Source organism: Corvus brachyrhynchos, unplaced genomic scaffold (assembly GCF_000691975.1).
Source record: "Corvus brachyrhynchos isolate BGI_N302 unplaced genomic scaffold, ASM69197v1 scaffold18, whole genome shotgun sequence".
Classification (NCBI taxonomy): Eukaryota; Metazoa; Chordata; class Aves; order Passeriformes; family Corvidae; genus Corvus; species Corvus brachyrhynchos.
The window spans coordinates 4,046,784-4,063,755 of record NW_008246064.1 but is presented as its reverse complement, the minus strand read 5'-3'; the positions used below and the strand labels follow the sequence as shown (position 1 = coordinate 4,063,755).

Below are 16,972 nucleotides of genomic sequence, written 5' to 3'. Positions count from 1 at the left end.
CAAATATCAATATTCCTTACCTGTTTTCTGTATTCTACAGCTGTGTGTAAAATGTGCCCATTATCACCTTCGTTGGTGTAAGTCTCTGCTGCTGTAATGGGAACACAGGTACTGTGGCTAGTCAAAATTTCTTCATATTTCCTTGCTACTGAGGAACTGTCTTCCACATGGTAACACTCTATGTCAAAGCAGCTGTTGTCTATATATTTTCTGACATCTGTCATGGCATAATTAGTAACCTCTATGCCTTTCCCAGAAACTTCTGCCAAAGCCTTTTTTTTGTCTCTTCTTCTGAGGCTTCCTCTCATTCTTTTGCAGCAGTAATCCCAAATTCTGTCTTTCACAGCCTTCAGGCTCTTGCAAATTTGTGCAATGGCAATCTGATATTTAGTCCCTTCTCCAGGCCCCTCTTGTCCCTCTTGGTCATCAGTGTTGAACGAACTCAGCAGCAAGGCAATGAACAGGTTGAGCACCTTAAAATAGTTAAAGTAAGTTGGAGACGCTATTGCTAACAGAAAAGACACTTCAGAGACCCTCAGACTTGCTTTCATTAACCACTACAATGAAATTATTTACTATCATGCTGGACTATTGTTACAGCTTGAGATGGCTCCTCCTGGAAGGAATGGCAGGAGAAAAAAAAGGAAGGAAGGGAAAGTTTGGGTATATCAAATCTATTTTCACATGCTCTGATGTCCATAGTGTATGAGGAGGCAGACATGTAGAAAAACAGCAGGCAAAGATGAATTTTAACTACATCACCAACAAAAAGGATCTGGTATAAACCAACAAAGCAAGCAGATGAAAAAGATTTTGTCTCCCTGTATATTTACATTCGAATGATCTAGTGTAAACCCAAAAATCTGGGTATTGTAAAATTTTGATAACATGAGGGCAACTTGTTAAGCATTAAAAGCACTGAACAGTTTGGTTATTTGGTCCCATCAATAAAAAAGAAGAAGACATCTGACACCAAATTATCATAAGCTCTGCACTTCTATACCCTGGCTAGAAGGAATAATTTTATTTTGCTTCTGTGTCTGGTGTGAGAAAGAAAAAGACAGGGGAAAAGGGAAAAAAGGAGACAGAACAAAACCAGATGTCAAGTGACACCCAGAAAAGAGAAACAAGTGAATACTTTTCAAACAGTAAAGTTTGCCTCCAAAAAAACCAAAGTAACTGTATGCATTCAGTAGGGACTGAAAATTGACTTGAAACTCACCACCAGGTTTCCTAGCACCAGGACAAGCAAGAAGATGATGAGACATTTCCTTTCTCCAGCCACTTCCATGCATTCCCACATAGTTTCAATCCATTCTCCACATAATATTCGGAATACAATCAGGATTGAATGACTAAAATCCTTCATATGCCAGCGTAAATTTTTACTGGTGTTTATTTTATAGTATTTTGTGTCATAATCAGTACCCAAAATCTGCATTCCTACTATAGCAAAAATAAATACAGTGATTGCCAAAACCAGAGTGAGGTTACTCAGCGCACCAAATGAGTTAAGAATTATTTTCATAAGAGTACTTAAGGCTGGCCAGGACTTTGCCAATTTGAAGATCCTGAGCTGTAAATAAAAGACAAGGAAAAAAAAAAAGTTAAAAAGAGCCTAGGTAGCAGAGCACACATGAAAATCAGACCCTGCATTTACCATGTCTTTACTGCAGTAATATCATCATTTTTTCCCTGAAGAAGACCTTTTGATTGTTTTGATGCCATTAAAATCACTCCAGTTAAAAGCTCATGTTGTCTTACTATTTACCAACAAAGAAAACAGATTTAACATACTCATCAGTAACATAATATGAGGGCATTTCACTATACAACACATGTACTTTTAAGAAATTATAAATAATTACCAGCCTGAAAGGTGACAGATTTGTTCCAAAGCTCGCTAGGCCAATCAAAACAACCACGCTATCAAAAACATTCCACTTGTGCTGGAAATAGTAGTAAGGATCTAGAGCAATGATTTTCAAGATCATTTCTACAGTAAAAATCAGGGTGAAGACCTGGAAGGACAAAAATGAGATTCAGAAAAAAAGTCACTGAAAAAGTCTGCGTCCTTACGGGAGTGTCCCAGTATAAATACAGGGTTATAACTCCATTTTCACTCTAACATAGACCTAACTTACCTGGTCACTTAGAGAAATCAGCTGTTGGTAATCTGGTTCCATGCCAGGGTACTCCATAGCCAGGAATAAGGTATTCAAGATAATGCAGACCATGATTAAGAGATCAACAAATGGATTCAAAATTATTAATTTCATCTTCTCTTTGACTGCTCTCCAGAATGGACAACAATTCCAAATTAGATACTTCTGAGGGAAATTTTTCCAAAATGTAGGACAGTTCAGTTTTGACTCTGGCAGACAAAGGAAAGTGACATATGAATAATCCTTTGTAGAATATAACCAACCAAAGAAAAAGACAATCAGTCATTGAAAAGATGGAAAAGAAAAGTCAATCTCACATGAGCAGAATGGCATAATTGAAAAAAATTGTTTAGCTCATTCTGCACAAACTAATCACAGACTAATAAAGGTCAGGCAAAACTTGCCCTTGGTAATTGCGAGTTACATGAGATACGAGAATATTTATTTTACTGAAATTTACATTTTGCAGCATAATTTCGCCTAGTGGCTTTTAAAATAATGCTGTTTGTGACAGTTTGATCTCTTAGGTCAAGTTACACAATCACCACTGGAAAAAGAGGAAAGAATGACTTACTTGAATTATCAGTAAGAATTGTGGCTGCACTCATTAACCTCTGTCTGCGGACAGGATCATTGAGAGCATCCATTGACACCTCATAGGACAGCAGGATCTGCCTCTTTGGTTAGAAAGACAGCAGAAGATAATACAACACGAGAACATGAAGGTACAATAATTAGAATACAAATCACAATACAAAAATTATATCCAGCATGAGATAAATATGCCTTTTCAAACACACATTACAGTGAAGCTTTAACTTGCTGAAAGAACATAAAACAGAAAAAAATTAACACTATCAGGTGTTTGAAGGCAAAGGACATTTCATCAAAACCAGTGCAATTTTCCAAGAAGTTGTTTCCTTCTGAAGATATTTAATTAGCAGTTATAATGCCATTATATAAGAAGGATAGAAACATTAACAGGGGGCAAGGGGAAAGACTCATTCTATCTTTCCAGTGAAGGATAAAAACAACAGACAAAAAGAACACTGACCATCAGTTTGAATAAACTATTGGCTATTTAACTATGAATTATTGATTATTAATAAATAATCATGTATTAATGTGAAAAATAGCCACACAGTTAATACAAATTATTGGGTTTTTTAGTCCTATTAAGCCTATCAAGATCTAACTAATATTGAAATCCCTATAACTAGGAATGGGACTACTTTTGTTTTCATTAGAACTACCAGATGACAGGGAACCTGACAGACTGGGAGTGGACAGACTGACCACATCACAATGCACTGTACTTCAGTATTCCCTCTCAGCACAACTGGATTTTCATAATTTTCTTTTTTGGGAAGGATAAATGAATAAAAATATATCATAATGTTACTTCAAACGCTTATGATATTATGATTTTTATGAACATATTCTGTAAAACTGTTATTCAGGGAATGACACTGATATCCTTGGCTTTAGAGGTTTAATAATAATTATTTCTCTTTGTCACCCTGATATTTTAATGAAAATCTAAGCAAAACTTAGCTGACAGAACTGTCAGAGAACAGACCTATAAAATGAATTTATAATACAGTGCTAAAATGCTCATTTTCCCCTCTGTTTTTTTTCTGAGTCTAAAAGGCTCAACTAGACTATTCTAATCATGGCCAGTGCAAATCACCCTTTCACTCTTTTCTCTAAGATTTGGTGTCTCAGAAAACAGAAACCTAGAAAAATTTGTGTGCCAGCCTGACTAAAGTTCTCAGTCTTCTTGTTGAAATTCAGAGTTGTGTTTTTGGAAAGGACAAGGACATTCACCAGCACTGAACTGGTTACTGCTGCTCATTGATCTTTAGCTGAAGGAAATAACTGGGGATGAGAAGTCCTCTGATTTAAAACAGGGATGTGCCCTAAAGAAATAGTCGAGTGTTTATAAACTCATTCTGTCCTGCAAAAAGCTTCTATCCAATGTGCTTTTTTTCTTTGACTTAGCACCTTTAACCTCTTTTTATGATGAAAGTAGAGAGGACATCGTTTGAGGAGTCCTCAGTTGCAGCAGAGCTTGTACTACCAGTAGTTGCTATAACATGAAATAAACAGCCATGTTTGTTGCAGATTATACTTATTTAGCTAAAGGTAAAAGTCTACATTGGAGCAGCTCACACTGATTGGATCATGCTCTAGGTTTTCCTAGAGGTATCAGAACTTTGTCATTCCCTGGACACAGAGAGGGGAGGGGACCTTGGAAAGGTCTGAAGATGTTATTTCTGAGATATAAAAATCCAGATTACATTTGGCATCCATCTTTGCAGACTTTGTAGCCTTGAAGAAGTAAGGTCTAGCACACGATCCAATTTTATCTCGTGTCTCAGACATCTCCTGCAACAGTGACAGACTTAGAAGAATAAAGTTAAGCAGGGGTAATCAGCCATAAGAAATTACTTTTATACTTGCAGAAGATATGACACCTGTTATGAAAAGACCTTTTTGTTTTCTGAATAGGTACAATAAGACACTACCATGGACTGTGACACAGCATTCCCTTTACGTGCAGAAGAACCAAACTAGTTCACAAAATTGAAGTATATTCTTAACACAGCAGGGGAAACATTAATGACACTACAATAAACAAATACTTTACTAAAGGAGATGACAGGTGGCAGTTGTTGCCAAGTGGGTGATTTGGACTCCTTCAGCTCAAATATTTAACTTATTATAGCTAGGATTATGGAATTTAGAAGAAATTCTGCCTGTGCTGACTGCCAGAATGAGAATTTAATCAATTTTAGCTAGGATTATGTGTCTGAGAAAGACTCCCCTGCAAGGATACTTTTCAAACATATGTAAATTGGAACATTATTTCTTTTAGCTCTGCTATGGGAAAAATTCCATTTTCAGTGAGATGGGTGAAACAATTCTGTTGTTCTCTCAGAAGTAAAAGAGAATCTGTCACGTGATGAAACCAGTATAAGGGAATTAGAAGCTTTCTTTTTAGATATTGTTGAAAACAATTAAGTAATATGGATAATTGCCTGAGAATTATTTTGAAAGATTCAGCTCAAGATTAAAGTATCTAAATAAAGGTATCTAAATGAAGATAGAGAAAGATTAAAGTTGGGACAGTCTTCTAGAAGATACAGTATTTTGTCAGTGGCAAAGGTACTGTGGAAAAAATCTCCAAAATTATGCAAAGGAAGAATACAAGTCTTAACAGAAGTTTCTAAATGGATTTAAAAATGAGTGATCAGCAGAAGAGCCAGAAATCACTGCTGTAAACAAGATGTGAAACAACATGTGAGAGATTCAGCCTAACATTTAGATATCCATGTTTAATTTATCCATGTGTGCAATGCATTTAAAAATCCCATTATATGGGACACGTATGTCTCTGATAAGTTTGATTCACATAAATAAATGTTTCTGAAGCCATTTGAGATAGTCTATTGAGACATTTGGTAGCTGAGACATCCACAGTCTCAGACATGGCACATAACATCTGTGCCCTTCCATAGAGGAAGTGAAAGCCAAGTAAGACACTAGAAAAGCTCTAATGTCCCTAGGTATCAATTTGTGACCTAAAAATTTAAATCTCCTCTTGACTCTGGGAGTTTAGAACCTAAGATACTTGTAGAAACCTACGAAACCTCAAAAAATTCAAACCCTGGACACAATCCAGTTGCCTAAATCTAGGAATTTAGCAACATTTGAGATGCTGTAATGTTTATGAGATACCCACAAAGTGCTGGAAGATATGCCAAAGATATCAAAGATATCTAGAACATCCAACATATGCAAGAGCATCTAAACTGGTGCTAGATGCTTAAAGTCTGGAAGTGAATCATGCCCCTAACATCAGAAGTCTTCATACTGAACTAAACCCTATCCTAAATATTTAGAACAGAGAATTAGCTGTCTGTAGAAAAGAATAATAATTAAAAAATAAAATTAAAAAAAAATAGTTAGGTCTTTAGGGAAACACTAAAACTTAAGAATTCTCTACATTTATTTCTGCAGCACAACCAAGATGCTGACAGATCTTACCACAGCTCTCAGAGCACAGGTCTATGATTTGCCATAAGTGTACTACTGACAGACACTTCCAACTTCCCTTTCAGGTGCAGGTAATGTTGGCTCCCTGTGGTCCCAAAATCTTATCCTTGAATTGTCATATCACATGCAAATCTAATGAATGTGTTGTCTATTTCAAATACTTACAAGCTTCTTGTGGCAGCGACCAGGCTGTGAACGAAATATTTGCTCCTCATTTTCTTGGTCATCTAAAATTAGTTTTTGCCTTGAAGTAGGTGTTTCTTTATTATTTTCTTTTCCTTCTGAATTTTTCAAGTCAGCAACTGACATTTCAGATCCAGCATGCAAGGCCTTACTGCTTTCTTCTGCAGCCAGCATCTGCAACAGGAAAAGCAAAAGGTCTGTCTGTTAATTCAAGGCAAATGGACTAGGATCATATACATGTAATTATTATGTTGTCTGAAAGATTTGCACTGACAATTCCTAGGTTTCAAATGTTAAACTGCCATAAAAAGATAGGAGTACCAAATGCTATTCACAATTCTGAAAGACAAAGCAGAGTTATCTCTGAGCTATTGTAATTAAAGTCTGCCCTCGTCACTTTAAATATTGTATTTTGCATCTGATTTACAAAATATTACGGTTTATCCTTTTACTTTCCTTTTCTTGCTTTGAAAAGGACACTGAATCCAAGAGAGCAGAAGACTAAAGGCTCAAGCTAAATCCTAAGATGTTAAATTTTCCTAAATACTAATCCTGTTGAAAGAAAAATAGAAGGAAGAAAAAAGAAAAACAGAAGGAAGAAAAGCCTGAGCAAAGCCTGGCAAGCTGGAATGTCAGGCAGAGAAACATTACAAACCTGTCAACAACTGTTGAGGAGGAACTCGGTAAATTGGTTGGTGGTGCCTCACACTTTAATGATAAAATTTGATAGTTGCTAGGGAATCTTTGTTTGATCTTCTACAAGTCTGACTTTTCTTACAGCTGGCAATAAATCAGGGCTATCTTTTATTAAAGGTAGAAGATAAAATTTATCCACTCATACTTCCTTCATGCAGTAATATCAAGTAGGGATACCCAGAGAAAGGAATTTTTGGGCACAGCAATAATGGTGCTGTACAAGAACATGGAGTGCAGCACCCATGCAATACCATACAAGTTACTTACTTGCCAAAAAGCATTCTTATACAATGTCAGGTCTGCAAATCCTAAAACTTAGTATGTTTTAACTTGGATTCATGATGTTTTTTGTATCACGGGAATGTTTATGTATTTAAACATATATATACATGCATACATACATTTGTAAAGATATAAAGAGAAATTTAATACTTTCTCATTTCTCAGAAAGTATTGTAAGAAGCCCATGTTTAATTCAAAACATTTTTTCCCTAATTCACAAACAGAAGAAAACAAAAGGAACTACAGATTATATACGATAATTTACAAACCTGTTCTTTCTCTATAATTTTTCTGGCATCCTGAAGTAGTTTTTCTTTTGCCTCTGTTTCAGCACGAGTAGCTCTATTTTCCTCTTCATATGCCATAGTTACCACAGCCAAGATCAGATTGAAGAGATAAAATGAGCAGAAGAAGATGACCACCATGAAAAAAAAGATGCAGGACACTCCAGATGTACGGATGGTCTGTGAGGAAAAGGCAAAGGTGGTAATAAATTCTTAACAAACTAACATTTACAAAGTGATTTCAAAATAACTTTAAACAATTTATTTTCCTACACAATGCAAAAAGTTAATGTACTGCAGTGTTTTCAATGAACAACAGTAGGATCTGCTTCTGGTCTAAGTTATACATAACAATGTCACGTGCTGCAGAGAAGAATTAACAAAATCCATCCTTAAAATTAACATGAATATCTTCCAGCAAATCAGGCAAATGATCCTCCAAGTTTAAGCTATGAGAAGATAACTTCATCTGTTAAGATATAGAAAGGTGACTGTGGAAGAAATTAATGAAACTCGGTAATCAAGGTGAAAGCTAGGATTATCTATACAAACATGAAAGATGTTTTAATTACAGAATCAGAGGCAATATTTAGACTGATTATCTTATACTTTTTTTAAATGGTAGCAGAGGAGATGGTTAAAAATTAGGTTTTGAGACATTAAAAACTAAAAATCACATGACCTTCAAATGGCAAAAGAAGTTGCATCCATTTAAAAAGTCACAGTTAATAAAGGCTGATGGAAAAAAGAGTTAAAATGGACCAATATGAAAGGTACAGAGCAAGGCAGAGAGTATTGTTCCCATCTAGCAAAAGCACTGTATAGACATAAGGGATCCAGAGAGTTCTCTACAGGCATTTTTACCTCATTTTTTTAAAAAAACCACCAAATTGAAAAGTTACATTCAACTCTCTGAATCAAAACATAAAGGCTCCAATTTTTTTAGTACCATGTTGCCAAAAATGAAAGTATGTTGAGCCAAAAGGTTTGGTGAGGAGTCAGCACTTAAAAGGAAGACAAACAGATGACGTGACAAATCCTCATATTCCCTGCAGTAGCAGGGAGCCCCTTGGCTGGATCTGCTCCATATCCCAATCCTTGGGTGGGTGCATACAAGTATTTAACTCTTATTTAGCTTTTAACCACTAACCCGAGCGTGTTCTCCAACAAAACTATGAGCATTCATGGCAGGACTGCTCCTATCCAACATCACTTGCAGAAGGCATTACTTGTCAGTCACTTGACTCTACTTCCTTAATACTTACTTTGATTTTAAAATAAAATTGGTGTCAGTAATGTTAAAACCAGTACAGATTTTTCTAGTGGACATAAAGCTCTGAACTGCCCGTCTGAAGTCATTCCAGCAGGTAAACAAAGTACCCACTTGTCTGTAGAGACGCTCCCAGCTGTCCTGGGTCATCAGACGGAACACAGAGAGGAAGGCCCAGCCAAAATGGTCAAAACTTGTATAACCAAAGTCAGGATTATTCCCAATCTTCTCACAGGTGTAGTTTTCTGGACACTCATGACTAACCACAAAAGAAATGTTAAACAACACTTATGTGGAGATTCAACTGTACCTGAAAGCATCCAATACACAGCAACAAATAAAGATTTGCTCAGTTTGTCTGAAGTTATGCTTCATATTCCCCAAAATATTCCTGCCAGGAGGGCTGATTGATATCTGACCATCTCAGAAATCCATTTGTCTAGTAAAAAAACTAGACAGAAACATTTGTTTGGGACTAGACAAAAACTCTCACTGATGTAGGATATGTCCAAACAAATACACAGAGAGGGGAACAATGGAAATACCTTTACTTTTAGATAATTCACCAAGATGAGGAGAGGAGAGTTTATAAATATCTAAAAAGTCTTTACTGATCTGTGCCCCTTCTCATTTATATCATTCTGCCTTACCATTATACTCCCAGTGGTTAGCAACAGAGTACATATAAAATTGGCTGCATCCTTGCACTTCATTCTTTCTCTGGTATGAAATATCTGGCTTTTAATTTAATAACACACCCACCAACCCATTTCTTCCTCCTGAAAAATCATCACCATTCCTTTACACCAAAAATAAAACCAGAGTACACCTGGAGGAAAAAATTAAGAAAGTACTAAAACTGCTTTGTTCACTTACTTGGGATTTACACTGTACCCACAGAGCAGTATTTCAGGAGAGTCATTCTGTCTGTAGCAGAGGTCTAATAAAAAAAAATAAAATCAAGGAATCATAAAATCAGAAGTTGTCAGTTTCTACTTTCTGACAGTAAACCAAACATTACTTCACATTATAAACACTCTGATGGATCAAAACTCTGTGAAAGATCCATTCCCAATGAAGTGCATATGGGACTGATTCTCAGCTGATCCGTCTGACAATTTAAAATATATAGTAACAATTTGCTGCACAACTAACAATGTAAGATTTTATTTATCTTTGGCCAAAAAAAAGAATCTCTATGAGAAGTGGGCAAAATCCATGAAATACAGAATAAGTGATGGAAAAAATAATTCTCTCTGCAGTACCCCTAAAATTAGGATCCCTGTCCAATGCACAGATAAAAAAGAAAATGCTTATAGAAAACTCAGTCTCTTCTACCCCACAGACTGCTGATCTTTCTCCAAATTCAAGATTCACTAATCTCAAATTCAGTTGTCCCAGAGACTTCATACTACTATTTGTGCAAATGGAAGGACAAACCTTCTTGGCAGGAATACATGCAAACTATATTTTAACATCTCTGTGAAAAATCAAGACATACATAGGAAGATACACAGATTATGTAAAGGGAGAAAAGAAAAACATTTACCTTCATCATTTGGTACATATATCTTGGGATCCTTACATAATGAATCATTGTACAGAGTTTTATTGAGGACACATTTGGATTTTAAATTTCCCATAAAAAGCTGGAGGCCTATTAGTGCAAATATACTCAAGCAAAATACAGTCAGGATCAAAACATCCCCAAGTTTCTTAACAGACTCAACAAGTGAATTTACGATGACTTTCAGACCTAGGAAAATAAGATCCAATAACATGGAAAGTGAGAAAAGGAATGCAATGTGTTCCTGTATGACAAGACACGACAGTTCCAAGTTTGTTAATGACAAAGTATTGATGTGCGGCTTCGATACTAAAATTAAACAACTTCAATGTTTAATTCCTGCTATAATTCCAGAGCAAAATCAAAAATCTATTTGCAATTGCATGGAAATGGTAAAGTTAATATCTATAACAACCATGAGATACATAGTAATTTATAGATTTTTCAAGTGAATTTTTGCAGCTGGACTCTGAAATCATACTTTGGTATCCTAATTAAGGACACGACTTACAAAAATATTGAATATCTGGATGGCGTATGCAACATACTGTTGAAAGTATTACACACAATCCAGACAGTGGCTGTGGTCAGTAAGGAAATGAATGAAAATCTCTCAAATTGTGAAATCAGCTTTCTGGGAAACAAACCAGAGAAGGTTAAGCTAATGAGGTAGAACACGAAACCAGAAATATGGTGGTTCAAATATCAGCATACGGTGGGCTGCTCCAGGGAGACAAATTATAGAGATAAAGGCACTGGGCTAAATAAAAATGAACACCAGTGATAGTATAAAAAAATGCAGAAAATAAATTTGCCTTTGTCAAAACCATTTGAAGGAAAGATGATTTAAAAAATTGTTAGGATGTTGCTGAGGGTGCAAAACAGTCACACCTTGGGATTCCTTGGGGTCACAAAAAGTGACCAGAGAACTGGAAGAAAAGAACAGAAGTGGAATTAGAATTTGCATCCTGGTTAAGCAGAGCAAATATCAGTAAGGTGTTGTCGTGGTTTAAGCTGGCCTATCCATCAGCTATGTACCAACCCTCTACAGACGTGTTGTTCCTTACCTGGTATTACTGAAATAGCTTTCAAAGTCCTCAGTACTCTGAAAGTTCGAAGAACTGAAACGTTGCCAACTCTGTGAAATGCAGTAATGTACCTGGAAAATTAACCCACACTGAAATGAATGACAAAGATGGAGCTTTTCAAAGCACTTCCTTATGGAGCAGGCAGTAATGAATACACTGGAGAAAATAAATAGGTCAAATATTTTCTAAGATATATACCTAAAATTAGGACTCTAAGTCCATTTCTAGGTATGGATATAAAGTAATGGGGCTTTGGAGCAGTGCCTCTGAAAAGAAATACAGTAAGCTCCTACTTAGTGTGGATTTGGATGCTTTAACTTTGGAAGAGTTTATCCATCAAAATGTCAAATAAATATAAAACCTTAATGTCATAACCACACTCTCACACTGAGGCTTCTCTCATGAAAGTATATGTTGCAGCTATCTCAAAACTAAACACACACTTCAGGAGAAGGAAGCTGAGCAACAGCAGATTTATAACACGTCTATTCTGTACCACATAGGTCTTTCTAACATTTAACAATCAGTGACAACTTGAGTATTGCACCTGGTTTCACTTTTAGCATTTCAACAATTAGAAAATTTCAGAAAATCAGTATTTTAAAGCATTGCACTTTAACAGGTTACCCCATATTTTCTAAGATTTCTTTCATGTCAGAAAGGACATGAATTGTGCCCCATCTCATGACAAGGTTGTAACTGGTAACAGAATTCCATAAAATAAATAGTCTCAATAACAAAATTCAAGACAATGGTTGGAAAGGCAACCTCCCCCTCAGAGCATGACTTTGTCAGCAGCAGATCAGAGCACATTGGCTTTGCCTGGTTTGTAAGATTGAATAATTCTCAAGCACCTCAGTTACAACTCAGTAATAACTAAATAATTACACTTGAGTTAGCAGTCGAGCTCATTTCCAAATAGTTTTCTTTGTTGTACTGTAAGACATGGAAACAAACAGGTGGAGGTACTATATCGTTAAATTGAACACAAATTAATTAGAGGTGCAGCTAGGGAAGAAGGACCCCAAATGAAATTTTTCATGCACTTGTTGAATTGTCTTGTGATAGTTGTAACTATCAGTAACTATGTAGTGATAGTTGCTGATGATCAACAATATTCAAGCTCCTAAGCAGTTCAGCATTACCCATAAGAATAATTGTTCATCTACACATAGATGTGTGTGCTGACACCTGTGTACATAACCTATTATTTACAAATGAGGAAAAACCTACATGTAGTGTTACAAACTACTCCCTTTTTTTATTCTGCCACCTGACAACTTCATTTGGTGCCTTTAGCTCTCATTGTAGGAAAAATATATTATTTATTCTCTTTTTGGCTTTGTGCCATACACTTCAGCTGTGTTCCTGCTCTGCAATTGTTCTTTCATGCAAGTTTTACTCTATTTAGTTTTTTGTTATGTGGAATTACAGATATACATCTTCACTGCATCTTTTTTAATTCTGACATGTTTTGACATGTGAGGAGCAAAACTACACAAAATCCTGAATTAAAATACAGGCCACACAGTGAAATAATGTGCGTTCTTCTTCTTTACTTCTTACCCACGATGTCTATTTTCTACCTCCTTCTCTGACCATGACTGCATGCTGGAGTGGTACTTTTACAAAACTTTTTAAACTCCAACATCATCTTCCCAACAAGTGAAAGCTATTCCAGAGCCCATGAATTTGCATGTAAAGAAAGGTCTGTTCTTCCTTGAGCAACACTTGACACTGGGATTTCATCTGTTATTTATCACCAAGTCATTCAACACCTTTTGACCCATTTTGGGTCCTTCTTGAATGAGTTTCATCTGACCCAGAGTACAACTAAGACAACATAAAGAGGCAGGCTTGGTTTGGGCTGTCTATGCAATTGCCTCTTGACAAAATTTAAATATGGACTAAACTGAGAACAATCACACAGTTCTAACATGAGCTTTTCATTTAGGCCTTACTTTAAAGTCTGTTTTTCTCATTGCAGACATGCAATTGTGATTCAAGCACAGTTTAGCAGGGAGGATGCCGACAACTGCAAGGAATTTCAGCAACACCAAACAGTATTTCCTCTGTGGTTTTGTCCCCTGAGTGTAAAAGAACAACTGAGTTTTACTTACATTACAATAGTAATAGAAAAATCCAAGCAGTTCCATGGGTCTCGAAGAAAGGTAAATTCATTCCAAACAAATCCTCTCGCTACTATTTTTATCAATATTTCAGTAGTATATATGGCATTGAAAACATATCTGAGGAGGAAAGTGTATATTAAAGTTACAGAAATAAAAATATTATTGAGACTGATACACATTCAGGCACATTTCTATCTTTTTTCTGATTTAGTCCCTGCATGGAGATAAAGGTAGAAAATGTGATGCAAAATAGGACAGGTTGCATTACTTTCAGAAGCATCATGGGGACAAGATGTCTTCCTGAAGTTTAGTAAATTTTCCACGTAAATCTACAAACACAAACATTCACATGAGCATATGATGCTATTTCTGGACGAAGGATAGCTCACATTTCCTTAGGAAACATTTTTAAGACTGTGTTTATGTTCTAAAGCAGGCTGGAAAATTTCAAAGCCTCATCATTCTGGCAGAAAGATAATAGCAAAGATTTATTTCAGCCTGTAAAGTTTGCACATTTTATATACTTATTCTGACAAATACAGTGCAACTGAAAGAAATCCTACAGAAAATTAAGTTATCACCATGCTTACCCCAAAATAAAAGGAATTTAAATTACAGAACTTCTGAGGCTCCAGGCACATTTTCCAGATTTAATTCTGGAACATTAACTCCAGTTACACTGGATACAGCGCACAAGTACAAAAGGAAGCAAGACGTTACAAATAAATGGTTTCCTCGTGGGAACAACTGACTTAGGAGAGTTACCAGGAAACAGGAGGAAAGAACAGAATGAATATTAATTCCTTTATAGCTTTTGCATGAAGCAGCTATAATAGAAATTCAGGTTATTGCTGTAGAATGAGAGATATTAAGTTAAAAGCCTGCTGCACAGTCTCTCTAAGAGATTTAATCCTCAAAAGGAAAAATGGGCCAACCTCCTATGTTACACCAGATGGCAAAATTAGGCAACACAGAAAAAAGGGCATATGGTGAGAGCCTCTAAGAAAAGGCACTGAAGCTCCACAAAAGACTCTGTGATATAATAACAATCCTCAGTCTTCCTCGGAGGTCTATCTGAGAATTTTCAAGCCCCAGAATCAGATCACCACATTATTTAAAGTTTTCAGGCCTGCATGTTAGTATCGTTGGAAAAATAGTGAACAAATGGCCCCTGAGGTACTCACTCAGTCCAGTAGGCTTGTTCAAGAAGCTTAGGGACAGTCATAGCCATACAATTGAGTAACACAGTACATGTAATAATGCCAACAAAAAATGTGAATAGTAAGTTAAGGAAAATCTGCTACATTATAAAAAATGAAGTTCATAAAAGTTGCTGATTTCCACACACAAAAACCACACAAGCATTCAAATAATTACTTTTCATTTGAATATGCTCTGAACTTTTCATGTGTTTTCCAAAGAAACTTATAGCAGAATTACAAAATATCCTGAGTTGGAAGGGACCAAGAAGGATCACTGAAATCCAATTCCCATCCCTGCACAGGACCATCCTAAGAATCCCAGCAAGATCAAACCTTCCTAGCTGGGTAAAATTCATATTTTAAATATAAAAATGAATTATCTGCATGTGGAGACAGTTTTGGAAGTTAGGACACTAGTGGGACATAATATGTTTAACATGTTCAGACATGTTCACCTAAAAAGACCTATTTCCACTAATTAATAATTCCAAATAAAATCAGAAAAAGCAGAAACAGAGGAACAGAATGACAGAAAATGGCACAGAATATTTTAAGATTCAAATCAGGGAAACCAGTGAAAGGATATGAATGGACCAGAATTTTAATTGCTGCTTTTCTGACTGGATTAAAAGGATCAAATATAAACAAGGCAGGTGTGGCAGTAAACCGGAAAATTGTCCTCCTTTCATTTATCACCATAAAAGTCTATAAAAAAAAGGATTCTGAGTATATGAAACATTTAAATGAATTACAAATTTCTGCAAAAAGTTAATGTTCAGTTTTTCAAGTCTGCATCTAGAGCTATATCTAACTACAGTTAGGAGTACAGCTTTCCTTTATTCTTACTTGGAGCTGTGATTATACACATTTTGAAGGAAAGACAGCAGCTCTGTAGAAGTTCTTTATTGCCTGAGAGGAAGAAGCCATAATGGGAATGAATATGAAGAGCAAGTAATCATATTCACTTAGTCAAATTAATTAAATTACTACTCTGGCACTGTAAAAATGGTCTTAATACCTTACTCTTGGACAGTTTTACAGGCTACAAGAGATTATTTAGAAAATACACATTGTGTAGCCCTGCCAAAATCCTGGACAGTTAAAGCAAAAATTTTAATTTTGAAATATCTCTACATTGTCAAGTAACACTGTATATTGCCTCTAAGCTACCTTAAGGTCCATGCAGCTCAGCACTTTTTCCATACAGGAAAAATGAAATCTCTTGAAGGAAAATCACTAATTCACTATTCCTAACACTAAACACTATTCCTAACTTCAATATAAATTTCTTCAACTCAATCAACCTTAGTTTCTCTACATCTTCAAAGTATCACTTTGATTACTTTAAGAAAAGAATATCTGGAAGATCAAAGTCTAAAGCATGTTTTCTGATAAAATTACTATACTCCAACACCTTGTGGTATACATTAAAACAGGAACTGGGACTGGATGGAACCTTCTGCTCTTCAGAGCAAGTCCTCCTTGACAGTAGCAATCATTTAATTTAAGTATTTACTTACTTTATACACTGCTATAGTCAGCATCACCAACCACTTTGGAATAGCATGGAGTATGTGCAATATAAATATGGCACAATAAAAAAAGCCAGTGAGACATAAAGTTACAGAAAATTAATTTAAGACAATGAAAATACATGGATTTGCTACACAGAGTACTGGAAATATCTCAAATGTGCCTCCCTTAATTTGTATAATATTTGTAATTCAGTGAAAGCATCTGCCATTCCAGCATGATCTACTGTTGAACAGGCACTGTTTATACAACAGGGAGTTCAGCCCCACAGGCATCAGAGAAACTGCTCTGGAAAACAAAGCATCACTTATCCCAGAATATATTTACTATTAAAGTGCACCAATCACATATCATGTTTTCATAACTAATTTTGATTCTTGACTGGAACTTAAAATACGTCTTCATTCTATAATACAGAGCATACCTTAGCACTCCCCCCAAAAGCTGTCAGTAAAGTTCAAAGGTCTATCTACAGAATCATTAAATGCCAGCATCTCCTAAATAGAGCTTT

The 16,972-nt window shown here is 35.8% G+C and overlaps 1 protein-coding gene and 1 long non-coding RNA gene across 2 annotated transcripts in view; one reads left to right on the top strand and one right to left on the bottom strand.

The window, feature by feature from the left end:
* The window catches only part of LOC103623985 (sodium channel protein type 5 subunit alpha-like), a 35,048-nt gene that overhangs the window by 17,736 nt on the left and 340 nt on the right, over positions 1-16,972 (bottom strand). The window contains 14 exon segments of the mRNA XM_017746803.1: positions 21-473; positions 1,223-1,576; positions 1,869-2,021; positions 2,145-2,374; positions 2,740-2,842; positions 6,390-6,581; positions 7,655-7,849; positions 9,054-9,198; positions 9,816-9,879; positions 10,489-10,695; positions 11,574-11,665; positions 13,715-13,843; positions 14,911-15,000; positions 15,515-15,633. Of these exon segments, the coding sequence (XP_017602292.1) occupies positions 21-473; positions 1,223-1,576; positions 1,869-2,021; positions 2,145-2,374; positions 2,740-2,842; positions 6,390-6,581; positions 7,655-7,849; positions 9,054-9,198; positions 9,816-9,879; positions 10,489-10,695; positions 11,574-11,665; positions 13,715-13,843; positions 14,911-15,000; positions 15,515-15,633 (2,526 nt within the window).
* On the top strand, positions 6,588-8,402 carry LOC108449762. Its single transcript, XR_001866048.1, has 2 exons — positions 6,588-7,090; positions 7,717-8,402. It is a non-coding gene; the product is annotated as an uncharacterized LOC108449762 (long non-coding RNA).